Raw genomic sequence first — 16,376 nt, 5'->3', positions numbered from 1 at the left:
GAATGGTAACTAAAGGTTTTTCAGAAACTGTTCAACAGTCCTGCACATCAGCCTGAAGGAATTTTAGCCCATTTCGTTGTACAGAACAGCTTCAGCTTGAAGATATCAGTGGGTTACCCCACATGAACCGCCTGCTTCAGCTCCTTCCACAACATTTCTATAGGATTAAGGTCAGGACTTCGACTTGATCATTCTGAAACATTAGCTTCACTCTTCTTGAACCATTCTTTGGTAGAATGACTTGTCCCACCTGACTTGACCCATTTTCTCTTGAGATTGAGTTCACGACCAGATGTCCTCACATCCTTTTCCTTTAGAATCTGCTTTTGTGATTGCTAAATGGTAATCTGCGCTTTTCTACCTTAGTGGTACTCAAAGGGCTTCACAATGTTTTTTCATTCACCCATTCACACACCAATGGCGACAGAGCTACCATGCAAGGGGCTTGCCTGCCAGTGGGAGGCAACTGCAACTGCGGGTTGTTGCCCAAGGACACTTCGAGGGCAGGGGACCAAACTGCCAATCTTGCGATTAGTTAGTTGTTCCACCAATGACAGAAAGTCGTCCTGGTCCAGATGCAGCAAAACAACCATGATACTGCCACCACCATGTTTCACAGGCAGGATCATGGTTCTTAAGCTCAAATGCAGTGTTTTCCTTTCTCCAAATATGTTTCTCATTTTGGTCTCATCTAACCACTTTTTTTTTTTTCCCCAGAAGCCTTCTGGCTTGTCCACATGATCTGCAGCAAACTGCAGCACCGTTGTTGTTCTCTTGATGATGGAATAATAAAAAAATCAACATTAACCAATGTAAAAGCGATCTTTAATTACCCTGGTTCCTTTGTGACCTTAGACAATTACATGCCTTGTTCCTGTAATTGATCTTTGTTGGTCAGTCACTCCTGGAGAGAGGTAACAATGCTCTTGATTTTTCCCCCATTTCCATTGTCAATCACAACCAATTGTCACCCCATTCATTGAAAATACTTGTCTCTGTTGAAACCTGAACTACAAATCCCAGAGGGGCACATACTTAGCCAATCACAGATTTATAATATTGGATTGTTTTCCCCAATAAAATTATGAACAGGTATAATACTTTTTCTTTTTCTTCTTTTTATTTGGATTATTTTTATCTAGCTTTTGGACTTAAACAAAATGTGACGTTCCAGGTCAAATGTATGCAGGAATAGGGGTTTTACAAACATCCAAGCACCACTGAACATCTTCACTTGCATCTAAAGACTTGTTTAACCTTCTTTGTGTCTGCTATATAAAGGCCTGCTTGGAATGGTCGCTCAAAATGTTTGGCCTTGTGCAAGAACCATTCATGAAAATGACATTTGTGAGTGATTAAAAACAAATTGTCTCATTCATCAAATCTCAATTTTCTCTCGCTCAGTGCACAAAATTGAAGCCTGGAACGTGAGTCACATGCATCAAGCTTTCATTCACAAGCGGGAAAGTAATGGTTTGACTTGAGAAGTATAACGTCTTTGAAATACTGTGTTGCTAAAATTTAAAAAATTAAAAATAAATAAATAAACAGTGTCATCTCAATCTTGATGATAAAATATGAAAATGAACACTGGCAGATTGAGAGGACTCTCCTCCACTGCTCTCAACAGTGAACCATCACTTACTGTTTGACATTCTCTCATCCATCTCCATGACTGTCGTGGTTCACTTTGCTTTACCAGATGTTTTAGTAACTACAGCTTTGTAAAGCTATTCTCTCGTTGGTGTCATTGGAAGCGGCAATATATTATCATAAATATGTTCTGCTAATTTGAATGAGTTTTTGTGTTTATTTGATAGGGACGATGTATGTTAACATAGTTTCAATGCAAAGGATTAAATATGAAATCGAGTTATGTGCTACTGCAAATTTTTAACTATCCCTAGTTGGGATTTTACATACACAATATAAATAAAACACACATAAAGTACACTGAAAGAACAAAATACATAATTAAGTCCTGAACTTAATCATGTGAAGCTCTGTTTTTTCACTCTCGGCTGACATTTTTGTGAATAATCTTGCCAACAAATGGCGCTTAGGTGATATATTTATCTACCAATTTGGGCATTTTTAAGTTTCTGCACATCTTCCCAACATGCAACTCCACAAGAAAGCTTTCCACAGTTAATAAGAGTTGGATGAATCTCACTCAGAACAGTCATTTTGACAAGCCGTACCACGGGGACTCAGTGTGCGTCTTTTAATTGCTCCGCCACCCTCGACTATATTTAAAGACGCAGTTTCTTCTGCTCTTTGGATTTGTGTGCACCAGCAAAAAACACAGAGTAGAGACACATCTGACCGTCTAGCAACACACCTAAGTGTATTTCTTTGCAATACAATAACGCTACAGTACACCAGATACTGCAGTGTATAAATAAACCGCTTTCCTAGCTGTGAACTCACACTGAAGGCTTTCAGTGCTGAAAAATGAAACCAATTTTCAGCACAATTAGATCGCAAGCTTCAAGTACTCCTTGTTTGTCCATCACTGCCGATACAGATCTCCTCCCCCCTCCTATGCCTCAGACTACTACTAGATCGCAGGTACTGAACTGCCGCTTGGGTGCTTTGAGGACAGGTAGGTCAGTCGCCTAATTAACCCCTGCTGAGGTGAGAGGTAAATGACAGAGTTAGATCTTTACAGCTACGAGCGAGGCAGAGCCGACGTGTAGTGCAGCTTTCAGTGTCTAATTTTTGTTTCAAAGCAAGATGCATCTTTTTCTATTCAGACAAGAGAATTTGTATTTTTGTCAGACATCCCTTTGCCTCCTCCCTTTGGATTCAGTGTGTCACTTCTCACCAGTTGAGTGAGTTTAAAATGACAAACAAGGAAGACTACGACAAGCTGTGACAGGACTTAGTTGTATTATTGTGTTGTAAATGATGACAGATACGACGGAAAGTGAATAAAAATCCTCTTGACAGCTTTATTTTCTGTGTTAATAGAATCAGTAATCAGTTTTTTTAAATATAATTTTTTAGATTTTTAGATTTTATTCTACTTTCTGGATTGTCACTGCTTTGGTTTGCCATCGCCTTACACTAAAACACTGTTGGGAGCAGTTTTTCAGAGACCTTGTGCTTTTTGAACCTTTCAATTTGGAACGTTGACTCTCAGATGGCAAAAAGGATGCCCCCAGCAATTTAAACCTCCAGAAAATGATCATAATTAAAACTGTAGCCTAAGTTTATGTGTAAATAGCCCTTTAAATAGAACTGAAAAAATGATGTCAATCAATTATTTTGAGATGTTTAACATTGAAGGGGGTCAAACTGACCCCAAGATAATAGGAGGGTTAATGTAACTTGAGTACATTTGGTTACTTTACTCGAGTCCATGTAGCATTAATATCATTCAAGCAGTTTGTAATCTTTTATTTTCTTAATCTCACCCCATTATTCCTTCAGATATACTTCAGGGTTATTCAAAAGCCAACTTACAACCACATTAAATACAACATGCTGCAACCTGACAGCTACCATAGTTATATTTATGAGCAATGTAATACTTCTGTGGGATGTACCTTCCTCTTCTTCCACTGTCTTCACTAGACTGTGTGTAAGTGTTGCGTTAATATGAGCGTGTGTCATCTCGCATGAGTGTGCGCGGCGGCGATGTCACCCGCTCCTTCATATGTAGTTCGTGTCATCGCTGCTATCGCCGTGTGACTGCAGGAGCTTACGGCGACAGCTGTTCTCTGCTACAGCGACTGTAGCGACTGCATCGCGTTTCTGTCTCACCTCGTGCCCCGTTCTGCTGAACCCACGTCAGACATCGTCGAGGGAGTGGTGATTTTGGAAAGGGCCGAAAGAGAATAATTAAATCTTCAGCTGCGCGCATAAGCTATTAGTAATTCAAGGTTTAAGCATCTCTTTAAATATTGACATTCATCTGTAGCCTCGAAACCCCTTCTCACTGAGCAGCCAAAAAGATCATTAATCGAAACACATTACATGCCCAGCACAGCTACACATAATTATATTGAAATAACTAATGACCTTGTTGCATCTCCTGAAATGAACCCAACCACTAAAACACTCAGAACTAACATGTTCAGTTAGAAAGAATCAAAAGTGCAAAGCAACTAAAAATGAAAGCTTTGTTTTACTGCAGATAATTAGACATGTGTGTGTGTGCAGTGATGCACTGGGATAGTTTGACTAATGTCCCATCATAGGGTCATATTTCTTTAAATGATGCTGAAATTGAGCACTAATGTTCCAAGACAAGTGATCCATTATAATCTATAGGTGCCAGAACATGTAAAGGACATGCAACCACACAACATGTACGGACATTAAAAGTGTTGTTTAGTGGTTTTCACTGCAAATTGTAGCATCACTCTCTTTAATGCAGACTTTCCATTCTGGTAACCTTGCATATATCCTTAATAAATGAGTGGCAACTACGGTGCTAACGCAATATTTTATGCCACTTTTGTGCTTTGTGATTAGCGAAAAAGCAGCAGGGTCACACACAAACATATTCAAATACACAGGAGGTAAAGCAGAAAAGAGATGGAGAGAGGGAGAAAAAAGCCAACCAGACTGAACAAAACCAGACTTAACTGGCAAGACCAGCAGCCAATTCCAAGACAAGACGTCAAAGAAAAATATACACAGACTAGCCACAATATAGGTAGGTTCCCCTCGTGCCACCAAAATACAGTAGCTCTGATCTATTGGGGCATCGATACAGGACCTCCAATCTTTTAGTTTCTGTGGACTGCAGGACAGAGCTTCCATGGATAGAGCCTGTTTTGGTTCCCACAGATGTTCGACCAGATCTAGAGATTTTGTAGGTCAATGCATTGGGCTCTTAGTCATGTTTCTCAAGTCAGTCTTGAGCAATTTTTGCAGTGTGAAGGGACGCAATGTCTTGCTGCAGGAGGCCACTGGAGGTGGTGGTATGAACTAGGTTTGCAACAATACTGAGGTGGTTGGTACATGTCAAAGTAATAACCCCGTGTATGCCACAACCAAAGATTTCCCAGCAAAACATAGCATTGGAAGAAGATGACGAATGTTATTCACGACTCCTGTCAGTGTTTTCATGTTGTGGCCAATTGGTGTACATTAAAAAATATATATATATATATTTCAGGAAGCACTTAAACATCCAGTGGCTTGTAACAATTAAATGCATCGTTACAAGTTGTTTTCTCTTTCCGAAACTGATGAACTTGTTTATTATGTGGGCGTCAACGTGACAGTAACACTCAACAGGCCATCATTAATCAAAACTGCTATCGTTAACCAAACATTTTAAAAAGCTGCATTAGTTTCTGTGATATTTTGTTAATATTTCCCTTGCAAGTAATTTCTGATAGAAGTTTCCACAAAAGGATTGTGTAATTATAACCCTTCTCACAGCAAACACTGACATAAAGTACAGACTTGGAAAAGAACCGTTTCTCATTTGTCTTTCTAAGAAAATATAAAACATGCAAATAATACAGTAGTTTGACAGAAAAAGGAATGAAGTTCAGAGTAATGTCTCCATTCATCCAATTATAAGTTCAGATCTCTGCAACTGCATGTTTTCTCGACAAATTAAACATTTTTCACGATCTTAAAATTGACCTTTTCTTTCTCTCACTGTTGTCGTTCTGAATTTCTCTAATGAGGTATTTGGCCACTTACAGCTCTTACTCTGCTCTGATTGGCTTTAAGCTGCATTGGTTGTCTTGCAAGAAGGCTCGGTAACATGCGAAGGTTTCCAAAGCTACAGGTAAGTCCAGCAAAAAAAAAAGCTCCTTATTGATTTATCGTCCAAGAAACATTTTGCCTTCACTTGGCCCGGACTAATTTTCTCTGCCGTGTTTTCTATTCATCAACCAGCATTTGCTCTCTGCGGCAATTATGCAATTAATTAAGCCGCACAAAAGATATGTACAGGCAGAATTGAACAAAGGACAACCTTGTTTATTGCTGCAACAACTATTTACACCTCAGGTAACGTTCAGATGTTTCTAAAGACTTCTCAGGAGGAGAATCATTGCCCTCGATATGACTGTTACTGTAACTCTTTAGCAGGCAGCCGTTTTGTTTCATCTTGTCCATTTTCTGCTATTGTGCTGTAAAATATATGCATGTACCGAATGTTAAATTACTCAAGGTTTCAGTCTGGAGAGCACAGCAAAGCTATTATGTATTGCCGTTACAGTATTATACTTATGCACTGACCTTCCCTTCAGGGATACACATGCAGGCTTGTTCCTACAGTGTGTGCATCAGCCTGATAAAGTGGTTCTACATGTGTTACCGTATATGAGTCATTTCTGTACTCTTAAAACCATACCATCCTCTATTATTCATTACCACCTTATTCCCACCTCATCAGTGCGTTATGATGTGGAAAGTCTTCGAAAAACTCCCCAAGAACAGACGCAAACAGCCACAACCCTGCGAGCAGCACCTGCTGCATTCCATACTGATGGATTCCACAAAACCAAACAACACTATGCATCTGAAAGTTTGTACGTCGGTTTCTTACCAGCAGGGGCATGGCCAGGTCAGCGAAGTAAACAAAGGCCGCCCCGAGCGTGAATCCCACAGCAACGGGCACGAAAGCAAATGAGCCGTACTTCCCCGACTCCTCGGCCATGTCGATCGCCGGCGCCAGCAGCGACCAATACGAAGCAGCCAGCATCACCTGAGACACACAAGGAAGAAAAAGACAATTAGATGTTTGGAGTGAAGTCCCAGCATAAAAACAGGTTGTGTTTCTTTTGCAGATCTGCAGTATCAAAGCAGACTTTAGACATACAGCAATCTAATCTGTCGTCTTTAATTATCATTATGAACAACAGAGCGGTAACTGTAAACAAGTGACTTTAAATATACTGTAAGTGCAAAGAATGAGGCAGCTTAAAAGTGAAGAATGTATTGGATTACCAGATTGATAGATGTATAGCAAGCACAGATTACAAGTAATGGGGATTATGTAATCAGATTACAAAAAATTATAATTAAAATTTGAAAAAAACGTGCAATTAAATTAAAGTTACATTTTGTCATGAAAAATGTGAAAATAATAAAATTATGAATACTTTCTGTGACATCTGTTAGTGTTGACAATGTAAAATGCTGTTAAAAATATTTCGAGATGAAGATGAAGAAGATTTGTGGAGTTCATTTTTTTTAACATGAGCACAATATTTTCAGATTAGGTCAACTTTTTTTGTAATTCAATTGATTACGTTGTTAATGACCAAAATCGCCACATCGTTTGTATTAACTGCAGTAACTAATTACATTTCAAAGTATATGACCCAAAACTGAACAGCCATTAGTTCTTAAAAACCCCTCATATGAACCAAATTATTGTCTGGAAGTTGCACGTACAAGTAGTTCTTCATTTTCTCTCTGATAAGAGTGTTGATATTTGTATTTAATGATGTATTTTTAGCGGAAGATCCTGGGTATAGCTAGTTAATATGGTTGTGGGAAATGGTGCTGATTGCCAAAAGCAGAATAATGGGTGATATGAGACAACATGGCTTAAATGTCTGGTGCCTGCTCGTTTGCTGTTGAGTCTAGAAAACAAGCCTGGAGACTTTTTTTTTTGTTGTTATTCTTGTTTTTGCTCCAAATGTCAGACGCCCAAAAGGAGCTCCTCTAATTGGCTGGAAGTTCTTTAAGGTCTGAACAGTACCCATTTCTGGCTCTACAGTCACTTTAACTCCACATTTCACAGAGATATATCAGGCAAAAAGTAAGAGCACACAGCAACTTCGTGAGCAAAGAAAACAGCAGTTGAGGCTCAGATTAAAGCAGTTATTGGCTCGTGTTGGCGACACTAGAATAGCAAGAAAATAAACTGCATTTGTGAGAAAGTGCTCGACGTGTGAGCGGCTCTGGTTGCATGAACTCGCATACAAAATGTTGAGTTTATTTGTGGTTTGCAGAATGGGATTTGTAAACTTGCGATGAAGAATTCATCGTGTAACTGCTGTGTGCTTGTGTTAAATAGACAAAAAAAAAAGTTTGTAAAATTTTTCTCAGTGACTTCGATACACAAGTGGCTATTTTCATTCAATATTACCTTCAAATAAGACTGTTTTCATTAGTGTCACATCCCCCTTGACTGCCATCCATCTTAAGTCGTAAACTGTTTCCTTCTGCATCTGACTCCATGTCAATCCATCTCTACTTATGATGACACTTTGTTGGTAGTGGTTTTCACATTCTTTAATACAACTATTGGCACTTTGCATTTGTAATGTAATGCTTGTCTGCTGATTTCCAACAGCAGGATGCTCAACAGTGCCAATTTCTTATTTTTACACTTAAGCAAATGGGGCTGAACAACGAATCCTACATAGCAATTTGAGACAAGACGAACAAATCACTTGAAAGCACTTGTATTCATTAGGGGCGGCATTCATCGAGTGATAACAAGCAACCCCCAAGTTTTAAGCAAGTGTGGTGAAAGTTGAACAAACTTGAAAGTTGCATTTTAGGAGCAGAAGGTCTACTTTTTCCCAGACGTCGCTGATAACAGGAAGTTCTCAGATTAACGTAATCTGATGTCAGTGAAGGCTGAGTCTTAAAAAACAACTATGATAAGCCTTTCTGGCTTTAAATAACATGTTTAGTTTTGTGCTGCCAATAAACATTGGTGTTTACTGCACTCAAAACTAAGAGATTAAGTCTGTTAAAGGTTCCCAAGTTTGCGTAGGTGCATGTGCGTCCACGTTCGGCTGCGTGCAGAGCGGCTTTGTGTGCAAGTGTCCAGTGTATTCGCTATCTTCTTAGGTAATTTACCCTGAAAGTATCTTTCACTTCAAAGCATAGTCTGTTTGCATTAGTTGTCAAAGTCCAAACAGAGAGGGGAAGGTTTGGAGTCTCTGAACGCACCAACGTGCCTTTTCAAGCTCCATGTGTGGACACAAAGCATCTGCAGCCTCTGTTGTTTATCACTGAGAAGTTGCCCATTTTTATTCTGTTTGGGTTCTCGCAGCTCCTCTCGTAGCAGTTTCCTGACACTATATCAGTGCTGGAAATGTGAAACACGAGCCCGCAGTCAGTCCTGCCAATCAAAAGTAATGGAAGCGTGTTGTTAGAGCGTAAGTCATCTTCGGCACTCCAAAACAATTCGCCGCCAGCATCGAACCCAGTCAGCTGTGTGCAACAATGCAAAAAAAGTTGATTGCAACTCATTTCGGATGGAACTCCACGGTTTTATTTTGGTCTTATTTGTGCGGAATTGTCAAAGCTTGGCAGTAATCACCGTTGGAGACAAATGATCTCTCCTTTACTTTTCCATAATGGTGTCGTCCTGTTTTTCATCTGCAGTATAACCAGTGTTACCCTCCCCAGCAGAATATTTCAGCTATTTGGTCCAGTGTAGTTTCACAAAGCTTTCAAGCTGGCAGGAAAAAAACAATCTACACTTACTTTTACGGTTTATATGTTATGAATGTCACATATTCTGAGTGCATCTGCTTTCAGACTTAATCCCCTGTTTGGTTCACAAAGCAGCAACCACAGAGAGGGAACGGGATTATGTGGATAGAAGCAGAAAGCCAGATTAAAAAGAATATGAACTTTATTTCTTTGTGTTTATGGCAAGTGAAGTAAGACAGACATCAAAGAGATACCAGACAGAAACTCCAGTGTGTCTCAACCTGCCGTATTTCTGAATAATGTGGCTATCGTGGCTCTGTGGGTCATGCTAATTTTGCACTCTTCACCTCCAAAGCAGATTTTCAAAGAAACAAAGAGTGCCATGAAAACAGTAGGGAAGTTAGCATGAGCTCTATTCAACGAAGGCCAGTTTTTGCATGAATCCTTTTAAATGTGTTTTCAGTCAAACCACAGATACAAAAAAAGAAAGAAAAGAAAAGTAAAACAGAATAGCTACCTGGAATAAAGATTTTTCTACCTTTTTTCCATCTAGCGATACTTGGCAGCTTAACAAATCATCGGTATGCGTTTGTTTACATATGTAAGGTTGATTTTCATTGTCAGGATAGAGGAAGAAGTACGATGGAAAAACAACGTAGCTCTTGACACTCTTGAAATCTCTATCTGCTTGGATCAGAGTCACCTCAGCTGTGGAACTACAATTAATAAACCTGCAGCTTAGTGATTTGACTCCAAAGTCAACAGGAAGACTAAACTCCCCACACGGTATATAAATGCTAAGACAGTTACAAAATGGTCTGTTACAGGCATCTGAATTCTGTTTACCTCCAATCAAACTTCCACAATCTCTCAAAAGGAGGCCAAGCATCGGGCTGACCCTTAGAGCTCAATAGCAATCAATGGGAATTACGCAAGATCCAATCCAATCAGTGATGCAAACAGACCCGCTGTATTGATGTTACTCAGCTGAGTCCAACCGGATCGATTCCAAACTTCAAACTCATATCTCAATATCAATCGTATTGAATAAAACACGTCCAGTCGGTGTTGAGCAAACTCGCTTCATCCTGGTAGCTGCTCCATCTGCTCTCCTCTGGTTGTGCAGTGACGTTTTTTTTCCTCCCACATCCCCACCTGACTGTGACTGTCTGCAGTACTTCCCACTACTTATCCCAGCTTGTTAAATGTCAGGGTTTATTTCACAATGCTACACCGCTTCTCTCTAATTGAACACCCCAAAGTGAATGTACAATGTGACGGTCGATTAATAATTTTCACTTGAGCTGAATCACATCTTGACACATCTCATCGTGCGGTCGATGCCATTGATAGATGACGGTACATGTGGCCTTTGCAGAGTGGAGGTTCATATTATCGAACCTCTTTCACACTGTGTGGCCGGTTTCAAAATGTCACGCCACAACTTGTTTTAGACTGGTCCTTACAGGTTGGGCCAAGCTTAACCTGAGACTAGTCTACTGAAAGTTTTGCAAAAATAAAGACTAGTTTATTTTGAAGAACTCCTACCCCCTTATGTCTCCGGAAAGTTTAAAACTAAGAGACACAAAAACAGAAAAGAGCAAAACAATGGCTCATAGTTTGTGACTGGCAAACAATATTGTCCATCCATTATCTATACACCGCTTAATCCTCACTAGGGTCGCGGGGGGCTGGAGCCTATCCCAGCCGACTTAGGGCGAAGGCAGGGGACACCCTGGACAGGTCACCAGTCTATCACAGGGCCACACTTAGAGACAGACAACCAAGTACACTCACATTCACACCTACGGACAATTTAGAATCACCAATTAACCTCAAACGCGAACCGGCAACCTTCTTGCTGCGAGGCAACAGTGCTACCAATTGCGCCACCCTGCAGCCCTCCAAACAATATTGTGTAGAAGGAAATAAGATGGGTAACAGTTTTAAGATGGAGATCAGTACGGTGTAGTTTTGTCTTCAGTTTTTGACCTAGCACAACGCTGTGAAATGCGAAATTGAAAAAGTGAAAGTGACGTTTTTGCAGCGTTTGTGTAATATGGGTCAGTAGGCATCGAACAAAAACTACAGTAAACTGTGTAAGGGATAAAGTCACTAATTATCTGTCAGCAGGTTCTGGTAAAAGAAAGAAATGCAGCTCCAAAGTAGAAGCCTTGCTGTCAAACTGTCATTTTTAGTATGCGGGTAGTTTAATTCTAAAAAAAATACAGACACTTCATACTCCCTTTCTTTCTCATTCAGCGTAACTGATTGAGTGGCTGCTTTCGTTGGAGAAACCAACTAATTGGATGCAGTTTGTGCGTCAACCATGACCTTTGACATCTGTGTGTATTTCCTAGAACCCAGAACAAACCCGAAAACTACATCTCCAACATGTTTTAGTTTCGTACCACATACTGAACTGAATGCACTGAATGAATGTCTTTGTTCTAAATACAACCAATCGATATGCTCGCGGATTTATTTCTGGCTGGCAAAACTTTAACCAGAGAGGAAGAAATTTCATTACTGTGGCCTTTGGCTTAAATTAAATTTGAACACGCTCTTCAAAGTACTGTGCAAGACTTAATAGCAGCACTGGCTTTAGAGCTGTATAATTACAACAGAAGAAGCTGTCTAATTAATAATTATAAAGCGGGTTCCCGTTCCATGCTGTTCCGCTTCGGATAGTTTCCAACCTATTAGGTAGTTTCAGCGAAGCAATACTGTTGATCAAACACAGCAAATGCTTTTAGTCGTACCTTCAAATGCAATAAAGAAGCACCTTTTTCGCAGCTGTTCTTATGTTGGAACTTGGAAACTTGTCCATGCCCATTTTCACACCCTGACCTTATACCTAGCTGCAAGAGCCATTATCACAGAAAGTATTATTTTTATCCTCAACACCGGCTCTCCTTACATTCACCACCAACGAACATCATGCACTTCTGTTCCATTGGAGTCAAAGTGGGGAGCTGTCTACATGGTCATTAGCAACAATTCAAACTGAAGTTGGCAGCTTTACACTCTGCTGTTGCACACGTTAAGCTTCAAAGGTGCACAAATGTGTGGTGTGTCAGAATGCATGCTGCAGATTTCCTACTGGAATAGTTTACCAATTACAGTCCACACTACGTGCAAGGAGGAACATACAGCGTCGGCTGATTGATTACATATAAAATGACAAAAGGCAGATTTTGACATCAAGCCAGAGAAAGAGGTTCACTTTGCAGGGAGTTAAACTGAATTACAGTTAGATGTGCCTTACGATGCTGCATGCTAACAACAGAAAAAGCTAGAAAACCAAGCAGCAGTTTTCACATTTAAAGTTTTAGTTTGACATTTTAGGAAATTCGCTCGTTCTCTTGAGGAGAGTTCGATCAATACAACTCTCATATTTGCCCAGTAAATCTAAAACTACGGCCAGAAGCAAGAGCTTAGTAACAAACAGAACCCTTCACAAAACAAACTGTTGTTGTTGCATTTGGTTTTGTATAGATTAACTCACTAAACACCAAAATCCAAAGGGCAGATTTGAAAGGCATGTTTTTTGGGGGGGGTTTTTTGTTTTTAAAAATAAAAAAATAAAAACAAAGGGCAGATTTGAAAGGCATGTTTTTTTTTGTTTGTTTGTTTTTTTAATCTGCAAAATTACACAATTTATCAGAGCGAAAAACTGTAAAAACAAAGAATTAACAGTCTATCAGCTGTTACGTGTGAAGGACAGTTTCTTCAGGAAAAACAATAAATGTGACATTTCATCAAAACCACTTCATTCTGCAGGCTTCATTCAAAGATGTACCAAAAAATAAACCATTTGTACAACTGTAATTTTCAAACTATTGAGCGCACCTGAATATAAGCTGCACCCTCTAACTTTGAAAAGAAAAAAAAAGTGTACATATACAAGCCGCACTTGTCTATAAGACGCAGGTGTCCACGTTGTAACATGAGATATGTAAACAGAAAGATTTTTTTAACTTTTAATTAAATACGTACCAGTAACATACACAAATACGTACCGTACATGCTTTTTTCTGAACAGTGCCTGTAACACGGCTGGTTAAAAAAGGTAAAAACACAGTAGCCTACCAGGAAAAGTCATTGATTGCTATCTTCATCTTCCTCCTGCACTAAAACCACTAAAGTCGTCTTCTTCAGAATTGAACGACCTCAGAATTACTTCGTCCCACACTTCCTCAGTCTCTCATTCGTTGTTGCTCGTAGTGTCACTTCGGTCTCGAGGCAAATTCGTAAAACTCATAAAAATCCATAAATTAGCCGCATCACTGTTTAAGCCGCAGTGTTCAAAGCATGTGAAAAAAATAGCGGATTACAGTCCGGACATTATGGTAAACAGTTTCTGTGGAAAAAATAAAAAATCAATGAGAAGGAATAAGAGGGAAATGAAACGTACTTTATCAATAACATGAATGCAGCATGGCTTAAAAATAGTATACAGAGGAGCAAGTTGTTGGAGGATACATTCAGGGAGAAACATTGGAACAACTCGTTTGTAAAAATGCCAATAGGCTTGGTGAAATACCTTACTTAATTTTTGCAAAACAAACAATCAATAGAATTCAACTTTTTTAATGATGTTATACTGTGCAGAAGGCATGTCTCGCTCTTTCTACTCATTGCGGTGCTGTTTTAATGGAGGTGCAGGACTTCATATCGTTGTTGGCAGAAGTTAAAAAAAACGCCCAGTAACTCCTTGGTACGGTACGGAGCCTGTCTGGTGACATCGATAAGAAATAAAAAGAAAACTCGTTCCCACACATGAGTATATCGTGGCCACGAGTTATTAATGCGTGGGAACGACAGTTAAATTGTGGCCTCGCATTACTAATATGAAGAAACGAGAAGTTGTGGAGCAAATTTTACAGTGTGGTCATACCAGCTGTCAATTAAGGATATTTGACTTGCATGAAACATGGAGCATTTTGATTTGATTTCATTTTATTTTAACCTTGGAATGAACTACACCGATATCCTGCGATTTTCTTGCGATGAAACACCATAATTATATCATTCCCACGCATTAATATCTCGTGGCCACGATGTACTAATGCGTGGGAACGAGTTATTTTTATTTCTTATCGATGTCACCAGACCGGCTCCGTACCTTGGTGTTCACACAGTTAAAAAAAAGTTTCTGATATTTTTTGCCAAGAAAAGTTTACTGGATGCAACTTCATATTTACCAGATAGACACGAGAGTGAAATCCACCCTCAGCCAAAAAGCCCCTGCAAATCCCACTCATGGACCTGTTGTAGATGCTAATTGGATTTCCACTCAAATTCTATTTCCCACGCAAATAGCACTGATTACTGGAACAGGGCAAGAAACACAAAATGAATCATCACAGATAATTACAACATTCAAAATAATTAAAGATAATAAACGTTGCTTTCATGTAACTAATTGACGCTCTCAGAAAAATGATTTTCTTTGATTGTGAAAAATCACAAACCTCTCAATGTGGGCACCTATTTAAAAAAAAAGCCCTATTTTTCATGTCACTAGGGACTTTTTTGAAGAACTATCTACTACAATTGTGACTACTGGGGCTGAAATATTGCAAAAAAAAAAACCAAAATGTTGTGTACGACTAATTCTCTGCTGCCCACTTAGTTAAATTACCCATTGCTTCCTGGACACGAGGATTTGGACTGATAGCAATATGGTTTAAAAAGAAAGAATTTGACTTTCATTATGCAGGTGACTGTAAAGGTTCAAAGAGTGATGTGTGCTTTAACATGGTGGCTGCTCCACATGACGGGGGAGACGGTTTAAACATTTGAACTCCTATAGACCTAAATCACTTAACCTTCCACAGAACCCTCACATCTTCTGGGTAATCTGTGATACCAGAGGGCAACCAAATCTAATTTTCCTGATCCCAGTTTCCTCTGATCATGGCCCTTGTTGGCAGCTGTTCAAAAGGCAGGTTAGTAAGAACGGAGGGTGATGTGAGACCGAGGATTTCCGAGTCAAGTCTTCTCCCGAGACACAAGAGTGGAAAAAGTAATGTGTTTCCTTGTCTATACTTTGCTGTGACTTCATTACCAATACTCCTTCTTTTTCCATTCCACTATCAGCACAATCCTTTTGCTCTTTTTTTTCCCCCATTATGGTCCCTCTGTCTGATTTGCATCTGCAGCAGCCAAGCCCCAGCTCTCCTTCACACTCTGTACTCTCACTCATTAAGTCAGGATTCAACAGGGTCTCAAGGCTATTGAAACACCTGTCCAACACTGGTGCCAGCACCTAATTAGTACTTCTTTTTTTTATCTCACTCATGGCCAAGCGTTTTGCAACCTGTTATGGAAGAGAAATATTCATCTTGTCATTGAGCTGGAGTTCATCTAGATATGCATTTCTATATGTGTCTACAGCAGCATGGAAGTTATTTATACTCTACTTTAGTAGTCTGATCAAACAGTGGGGGTGAACTGCGTGGTAAGCCCTCTGTCACTTTGCTTCAGGTCGAAATTTTACATTACCCTGTACATTAATGAAACACGGCGTGTTGTAAACCAAGCTGTAGGAGTCGAAACGCCCGTCGATACTTGAGAACGATCATCTGGACTCAGCATAATCAATTGTTAATCAGTGATTGACCTGCAGAGTTGGTGGTTTAATGTGAGCGGTGAATGTCAATTTCAGAAAAATAACTGTGAGTCATAGAAGAGTTTAAAAACTATATAGCTTGACAAGTGCAAGTTGTTTCCCTGGCCCTCAAATTGGGATTTAATACAAGAATTCATCTAAGAAATCTATTGTAGACTATAACTCTGTTGTAAACATATATTTGTTGTTAATAATGGTATAATCCTGCATGCTAGGTGAAACTGAGTAAACTATAATATACAGCCTAAAAAGGGAACTATGATGTGTCAATGACACAACTGATAAACATCTACCAATTAGACACTGTCACAGCATAGCATAAGGTTTACTATTGATCATTATGACTTTAAAATGAAGATTA

The 16,376-nt window shown here is 39.4% G+C and overlaps 1 protein-coding gene across 1 annotated transcript in view; it reads right to left on the bottom strand.

The window, feature by feature from the left end:
• Positions 1-16,376, bottom strand: part of slc39a11 (solute carrier family 39, member 11) — a 177,168-nt gene that overhangs the window by 135,775 nt on the left and 25,017 nt on the right. Inside the window, exon 3 of the mRNA XM_008291075.1 lies at positions 6,524-6,682. Within this exon, the coding sequence (XP_008289297.1) occupies positions 6,524-6,682 (159 nt within the window). The remainder of the gene's footprint in view (positions 1-6,523; positions 6,683-16,376) is intronic.

This window comes from Stegastes partitus, unplaced genomic scaffold, assembly GCF_000690725.1.
Source record: "Stegastes partitus isolate 25-593 unplaced genomic scaffold, Stegastes_partitus-1.0.2 Scaffold714, whole genome shotgun sequence".
NCBI lineage: Eukaryota > Metazoa > Chordata > Actinopteri > Pomacentridae > Stegastes > Stegastes partitus.
This window is presented reverse-complemented; position numbering and strand designations above follow the sequence as displayed.